Below are 8048 nucleotides of genomic sequence, written 5' to 3'. Positions count from 1 at the left end.
TGGCTCATGCGCGCAGGGACACGCCGTCTTAAACCAGAGCTTCTGAGAATTTACTGACAGGAACAGTCATAATACACTGCCAAGAAAAACACTCAGGTTGCAAGACAGTAATATCATAATGTGGTCCCAGCTTGGTTTTAAAATATTTATGTGTATGTGTTTATAAAGAATTTACAGACAGATGGATAGAAATATAGATACATATATAATACATAGACTATATTATATAAAAATAATTTATATACAACTTATGTAAGGAATATACATAATTTATATTATACACAATTTATTATATATATATATATATGCGGAGTGTGTGTGCAAGTGGGACCTCGTGTGTACATACAGTATGAAAGATACACACCCAAATGTAAAATTATTCTCGTTTTTCTTAGCTATTAGTATTATAGGGATATATTTTTTTACTTGTCCAATCTCTCAATTTCCTACTACAGTGAATATGTATTAATACTATTTTTGCAATATTTTTAAACAGAGGTATTCAAGATTGAGTCCCCCCCACCACCGTGGGGCCCCAGGACTCACCCTGGACAACCAGCTGCACCTCCCTGTGCTGAGAGCCGGCCGTATTGGTGACCACACAGCTGTACCTCCCTGCGTCTTCCTGCAGGGCCTGGTCCAGGTGGAGGCTGCCGTCGGCTCGAATAGAATGCCGGCTGCCAGGTGGGAGCTGGTGAAGGTGAGGAAGCACCAGGTTGGACCACAGGCCCCATCCAAAGCCAGCTAAGAGAGCCCTCAGAGACCGCACTGCCCACCAGGCCAGCAGGGAGCAGGCTGGACTGAGAAGGTGGGGGAGTGGGCGAGGGGTGACGCCAGGACTGCCCAGCCCCAAGCCCCCTCCCCTGAGTCTCATCCACTCCCACAGACCCTCAAGAATAGGTGGGCCTGACCCCTAGCATACCCCTGACCTCACTCTCCCATGGTCAACAGGACCAGGACAAGACGCCTGACCCAAGCCGGGTCGATGGGAACCTCTCCTGGGAGTGTGGGGTTGGGGCCAGAGCCTTTACTGAGCAGAGGCGGGAACTCCAAGGCCACAGAGAGGAGGGACATCCTGCCTTCAGGGAGAGAACAGAGCCATGCAGGGCAGACCCGAGGAGTGGCCACATCAGGTGTGGTCCCAGAAAGAGAAGCAGGGATGGTGGCTCCTGGTGGCTGCCCAGGTTGCCATCAGCACCAGGAGGCGAGCACCGGTCCAGAACGGGCCCAGGACAACCTCCATAAAGATGTCCAGCCATCAGTCCATCCTTGGAGGGGCCTAAAACTTTCCCACCAGGCCTGGCCCCTTTTCGGCCTCCCTGATCCTGTCCCGTGAGCCTGACTGCCCATCCTGCTCTCAAGTTCAGGAGATGCTCCTGGATGTCTCAGCACCAGGCCCTTTCGGGCTGAGCAAGCTTGAGGGGCTTTCTTTTTTTTTTTTTAGCTGAGCCATCCTGCCACCTGTTGGCAGCTCAGCGGCAGCTCAGCTCAGGCTGTGAATCAAACTGGTGACCCTGTTGCTCAGAGCTCGCACTTTTGAGTGAGCTCTTAACTAACTGAGCCCCTCGGCCGGCCCTTGAGGAGCTTTCAGCTCCTTGTACTCAGCAGCTGAGCAGGCAGGGCTCCCCTCAGTGTCCCTTCATCTCCGGCCACTCCCTGTCCTGGCATCGACAAGGCCCACAGCCACTCCTTCCCCCATGCCCATCACTCCCGGCAGAGTCCTCCTCGGGTCATGTCTAATTAACACAGGCTGACAGTGAGCCACCATCATCACCACCAGCCTCTGCAAAGCCTGCACGCTCTGTGAGCAGCGCTCTGTCTGCCTCATGCAGGGGCAGGGACAGCGGGAACAGAAAGATGACCACGCAGTCACTGCCTCCCTGGGTGTCCAGCATCCGCCCATCTGCTGGTGCTTTGAAGAAAATGGGGGTGAGGGCACCTCTTTATAGCCTCAAGGGCATAAGGACCCCAGTGTGTCTGAGGACAGGACAGAAGAATTGAGGGGAAGGGAGGCAAAGGCTTTAACAGGAAAGGGCAATAGGAGAAAATAGGGCCGACCAAGTGGCTCAGTTGGTGAAGAGCTCGCTCAAGAGTGTGAGCTCTGAGCAACAGCGGTTTGATGCCCGGCCCGAGCTGAGCTGCCGCTGAGCTGCCAACAGGTGGCAGGATGGCCCAGCTAAAAAAAAAAGAAAAAGAAAAAAGAAAATAGGGAAAACCAAATCCCTATGAGTGGATAAAGCAGATAAAGCAGCCACTCTGCCCAGCACCAAGCTAGGTAGTCAGGCAGATATTCAACGGTGCAGGTCACATCTCCGCTCTGGGTCCATCGGGACACGAGTGACCAGTGTATCGTGTCTGTGCCCTACTAAATTCGTGCTCCCAGCCCTCCGCACTAACGGAGGCCAGATCCTCCTGCCGAGCTCCAAGGGGGCTGGCAGCCACATCGAGCCTTGGCAGGACTTTAGAGGGTGATGATGCTATAGCACGTTATCAAAGAAGGTTCTGGAAAGAGGCAGGGAAGAGAGGGAGGAAGGAAGAGGACATTCCCAAACAGGGGAACAGCAAAGCACAGACCAAGGCATGGATGTGACAGCCCCCTCGGTCCCCAGGTGCCACGGCCCACCACACCCGGAGGAGCCCAGCACTCACTGGCAGACCAGCCTTGAGCCAGCGCCTCTCGGGGAGGGGCCTCCCGGCCAGGATGACACACGGCAGGGACACGGGCTGCCTCTCCAGCACCCGGATGGTGGAGGCACTGCTGGCAATCTGGGGGAGAGCTGTGGGGAGAGGAGATGGCATTGAGCACACTAGATTCCTGTGGGTAGTTATCTGGGGGACAGAGGCCCTCACTTCTCCCCAGGGGAGCCCAAAGGGGTCAAAGGGCACATTTCCTGGGGCACACTGCCCAGGAAGCAGGAACCTAGATGCTCCTCTCGGAGAACTTGGCTGTGGACACATCTGTCCCAAAGAACGGGTGGCCATGGGGGGGGCCTCCCTGGGGGTACCCCCACCTCCCCACCTCCCCCGCTTCTCCAGGTCCACCAGCGAACCATGTCCAGTCACCACGAGCCGGGCCTCCACCTGGACTTTCCCAAAGACATTTTGAGCTTCACAGACATACAGGGCCTGGTCTTCGGGGACCACACCTGAGGGGCAGGAAGGAGACAGGCCTGACTGTCGGGGCACGCCAGGGCTCCAGCCCCCACAGACTCCATTCCCCAGCGCACAGGGAGCCCTCGACACAGCCTGGCCCTGCAGAGGTTAGGTGGGAGGGCTGAGATGGCAAAGAGGAGAGGGAGGGGGCAGATAGCCAGGACTTGTAAGGGTGAGAAGGCCTCAGTTTGCTCATCTTTAGAATGGGCATAATTTATCAATACCTGTACCTTATAGTGTGATTGGGGGTGATCGATAAGATGATGGGACTACTGTGCCCAGCATCCAGCCTGGCACATTGTAAATAGGAATAGCAGCTTTAGTAGTAGTAGTGATGGTGGGGATGACAATGGTGATGACAATGGTGATGATGATGGCTGACGCCTATGTGTCAGGAACTGTGCTAAGCATTTCATGCATACTGCCCACACAACAACCCCTTAAGGTAATTAAACCCAGGTAGTAGTACTATCATTATCATTATTATGGTTCGTTCAATTTACTGAAATGACTTGACCAGAGTCACCCAGCTAAACATGACCCTGCCTCACCCATGGTCAGTGCGGGGCTCAGGGTCCTGCTCCCAGACACTCAGCCTAGCGGCTCAGGGTATTGGAAGCCATCCTGTCTCCCCTGCCCACCCGCCCCCAGCCCCAACTTCTTACTTTCAAAGAACAGCACCCCTGAATGGGGCTGCCTGGACCCGCTGCCCCGCCCAGGCTCCAGTGGCCGGCCGTCTCCACGGCGCCAGGTGACTGTCGGGGGCGGGCGGCCCACGGCCCGACATGCCAGGAGGGCACTCCTGCCCAGCTCCACGGTGACATTCCGGGGCAGCTCCGTCAGCTGGGGCGCATCTGCAGAGGTGACCCGTCAGCCACGCCTGGAGGCTTGACCCACCCGCCCCCAGGGGACTGTTCCCAGCGCCTGTCTCCCCTCCCATCCCTGGGAGGTTCCCCCTCTTCCAGCCTCACCCTCATGAACCTGGGGGCTGACTCAGATCCAGGGCTCTGAGGTCAACCTGAGCTTTGCGGGGTCCACCCCTGGAGAGCTTTCAGGAAGGGGGCGGAGGGAGCGGCTTTTGGCGGTGTGAAGCTGCCGACACACGCCTCGTAGGCCTGAGTGGGGTCATGGGGACCTCGCTCTGCCCAGACGCGTAGGGGAACAACACGCCTGCTCCTGGGAGTGACGCTTTCCGGAAGCCCACCTCGGAAGGGCTGCAAGTCACGCTCCAGCCACAGGAGCCTCTAGGACTCCCTCGCCCTTCTCCTGGGCCACAGGGAGCTTCCTCGTGCAGGCGTCCTGGTTTTGGGCAACCATTCCCACACCACCCCAGAGAACCAAGTTCATGGGAAGTTTCTAGGCCATCTTTAATCTCTTCTCTACGTCCTTCTCTGTTGCTGAACTTTTTGTAATGAGCGTATAAAGCACTATTACAAAATCAAAGCATGCTTATTATAAATAATGTGACCTCACGCTTTATGGTCCAAACGGGGACACTGGAGAGTGAAAAGGGCCGTATTAATAATAATTACACCAGGACAACAAGGCTGCCTGGCTCACTTGAGTTATAAAAAATGTAAACACACACAGTAGTATAGTTCCCTAATTTTTGCTCCACACACCCCCAGATCCCATGCCCCTCCCCAAGATAACCACTGCTAATAGTTTGTAGTGTTTCTTCCAAACTTTTGTTGTAAGCATTGTCTTACTTTTATAATCAGGGAGGGAAAATAAGTTATTTCCCCAAACAGACTCTCGTGATCCTTTCAGCCCTTCGGCAGGCCAGGAATAGGTCCAGCTCCAGACAGGTCCAGGCCCTGTCCTCTGCACCTCTGGACACTGTCCTCGGGACCCTGTCCAGACCCATGGCCAGGAAGGTCCCCCAGCCTTGATTAACGCTTTGCATCCAGCTCCATGGAAGATCCTCAGCTTTGTTCTTTCCATCTCTCTCCAGAAATCTACATCCAAATCATGACATCAAATTTCCCTCCAGGCCTCGGGGATTAGGGAAGTTCCAGGGAGATATAAACAGAACTTGGAAAATCACTACAAGGAGGAAGACAGTCTTGGACCCAGCCGCAGACACCACCCGCACGCCTCTTTTCTTTCTCATCGGGGTTTGGCAGCTGCCGCGGTTCAGAGTCCCAGGAAGCCTCTGCTCCCGGCTCGCCTCAGACAGGGTTAGGGGTCCTGCAGAGCTCTGGCCCCGGGGACACAGCTCTGCCATCACCTCCACCCTGGGTAGAACTGGGGCTCAACCCCAGGGCCAGGTACCCTCAACGCCTGCCTTCCCCACTCCACCCAGCCCGCCTGCAGGGCCCAGCGCACGCCTCCCTCCTCCAGGCCGGCCTCCCATCCACGTCTCTCTCAGATGCTTCCTGAGTCCCTCCCTCCTTTGCCCCCAAACAGCCCAGCTTTGTCTCCTGACTCTGGGCTATCTCAAAGCACACTCTCATCGTCCTCCCAGGCCTGAACGACCCCCTGAGAAGGGACGGACCCTTACAATAATAAGCAAATAGTAAGTACCATATTTCCCCATGTATAAGACGCTCCCATGTATAAGATGCACCTTAATTTTGGGGCCCAAAATTTGAAAAAAAACATATTACATAAAGTTATTGAACTCAAGTTTTATTCATCATAAAACTCATACAGCTTCTCATGACTTGCGGGAAATGCAAGTAAAAAAATCTACAACCACTGTAAAAGACGCACCCAGTTTTTAGACCCCAAATTTTTTGAAAAAGGGTGCGTCTCATACATGGGGAAATACGGTATAAGGGTAGCATCTGGAATGCCTGCTAAGTGATGGGCATGGAGCTGGTGCTTTTAGGAACATGATTTCATTAACGATCTCAATATAACTCATGAAGTGATAGTATCATAGCCCCATATTACAGATGAGGAAACTGAGGGTCAAGGAGATGAAGGAACCTGCCCAAGGGCACAACTCAAAGTCAACGGCAGAGCTGGAATCAGCCCAGGTCTGGCGGCTGCTAAGGCCCCGGCTCTCCACCCCCGCACCCCTGCATCCCCCTCTGTGCTCGCCCCAGTCAGAGCCGCACCCAGCTCTTCCACCCTGTCTCAGGGAGAATCCCAAAGCAGCCAGACCCTGCCTGGAAAACTGCCTCAGCCTCCTCTGCAACCATTCCCCGTTCCTCACCTGGAGTCCCCAGATAAGGCGGGACCCCAGAACCCTCATATGCCAGAGCTGAAGGTCCTCTAGTCCCTATGTCGACCAGAAGAGGGGGCAGGGTGGCCCTGAGGGCTGCAGCACTTGGTGGGTGAGGGGCCAGGCTCCCAGCCCAGTGTTCTTCCTAGAGCCCCACCCTCGGGGCTCAGCCACCTCTGCTGTCAGTCTCTGAGCAAGGCCCCTCCTCACAGCCTCCCAGGTGACCTGCAGTAACCCCGGGAGGGACCACGAGCTGGCTCTACCTATCTGCTTTCCCCAGGAACGGCCCTTTCATCTCACCCGGCCAGTTCTCTGGGGCAGAAACCGCAAATGCCCACAGACAGTTGGGCGTCACAGCAGCTGCCAGGCTCTCCGCAGAGGCCCCGGTCTCCTCCGTGGAGGCTGCAGCCACGTGTTTGTGGGGGGCAGCTCTGTGTGGGGAATCGGGAGTACCCAGGAAAACGGCCCCTCTGAAGCATGAGGGGGCAGGACAGGAGCGACTGGCCACCATGAAGGCTGCTTCTGCCTCCCCCGTCCCCTCGTCGTCAGGGGAGCTGAGGATGAGGTTAACTGGACCCAGCAGGTTGGGCCACACTCCCCCCAACGCCAAGACCCCCGTGGGTTCTAACAGCCTCAGCCCAGCGGCCATGACAGAGGTACCAGCTTCCTTTCCTCCTACTTGGCCTCTGGGGCCAGGAGCACCCACCTAACAGCCCACAGCCTGGACAGGGGCCCCCACTCTGCCTCAGCCCCACTGGGCACCCCTGCATGAACCCCTTCACTACTCTGGGCCTCAGTTTCCCCATCCAGAGAGAGGTAACTGTGTTTTCACCCTGGTTCCAATACCTTAAGGTTCCAGGGCTTTTTATTATCAACTGGAGACCCTGCAGCCCCCCAGTCTCCTCTGCCACATCCGCACCCCACCGCTGTGCCAGACCCTGTGGCTCAGAGCCCTGGGGCAGGGCCGGTGGGGACGAGCCGCTCAGGAAGGCGAGCTCGGTCAGCCTTGACTCAGGTTAGCCAGAAGGGGAGAGACGGACTGTGGGTGGGCAAGATGACCACAGGACAGGCTGGCCTTAGGCCCACCCTGCATTCAGAGGGAACCCCAGGGTGACTGAGACTGAGCCAGGGGCTGGGAAGAAGGGCTTCCGCAGCCCCCTCCCCCAAGGACTCCTTTCTCCATATAAAGGTGCTATGACTGGGCCTGGAGCCTCAGGCCACTGGCTGCAGGGGGCCTTTTATGGGCCTCTTCTTCCATAAAGAAGTATTAAAAATTATATTTTATGGCTGCATTGGTATAAAGACTAACACAATCCAGCTGGATTCATTTTTATCTATTCCTTTTTTTCTTCTGATTTTAAAAGACATTAAAATCAGAGCATCGTCCTGGGCCCCTAGAAGGACTGCAGGTCCTGGGCCCGCAGTGCCTGGTGGGGAAGCCCCCCCTCATTCTGTCACAGAGCCCACTTCTGCTTCTCTCCTGCTCCCCCAGGCTGGCCAGAGGGTCTTTGCACCCACAAAAGCACACCTCCTGCTCCCCTACTGTCCACTCAGCAACCAGGGGCTCCCAGTCTGGGAACAGGAAGTGGGGACTGGAATGACAGCAGGAAGAGGGATGGGCACGCATCCATTTAGAGCAGCGGTTCTCAACCTTCCTAATGCCGCGACCCCTTAATACAGTTCCTCATGTTGCGGTGACCCCCAACCATAAAATGATTTTCGT

At 55.6% G+C, this 8048-nt stretch overlaps 1 protein-coding gene across 1 annotated transcript in view; it reads right to left on the bottom strand.

Moving 5' to 3' along the window:
• Nucleotides 1-8048, bottom strand: part of HMCN2 (hemicentin 2) — a 159733-nt gene that overhangs the window by 94277 nt on the left and 57408 nt on the right. The window contains exons 16-19 of the mRNA XM_019641692.1: nt 3819-4007; nt 3051-3146; nt 2650-2777; nt 547-691 (exon numbers count right to left, since the gene is read on the bottom strand). Of these exons, the coding sequence (XP_019497237.1) occupies nt 547-691; nt 2650-2777; nt 3051-3146; nt 3819-4007 (558 nt within the window). The remainder of the gene's footprint in view (nt 1-546; nt 692-2649; nt 2778-3050; nt 3147-3818; nt 4008-8048) is intronic.

The sequence above is a fragment of the Hipposideros armiger genome, unplaced genomic scaffold, assembly GCF_001890085.2.
Source record: "Hipposideros armiger isolate ML-2016 unplaced genomic scaffold, ASM189008v1 scaffold_3, whole genome shotgun sequence".
In the NCBI taxonomy this organism is placed as follows: domain Eukaryota; kingdom Metazoa; phylum Chordata; class Mammalia; order Chiroptera; family Hipposideridae; genus Hipposideros; species Hipposideros armiger.
This window is presented reverse-complemented; position numbering and strand designations above follow the sequence as displayed.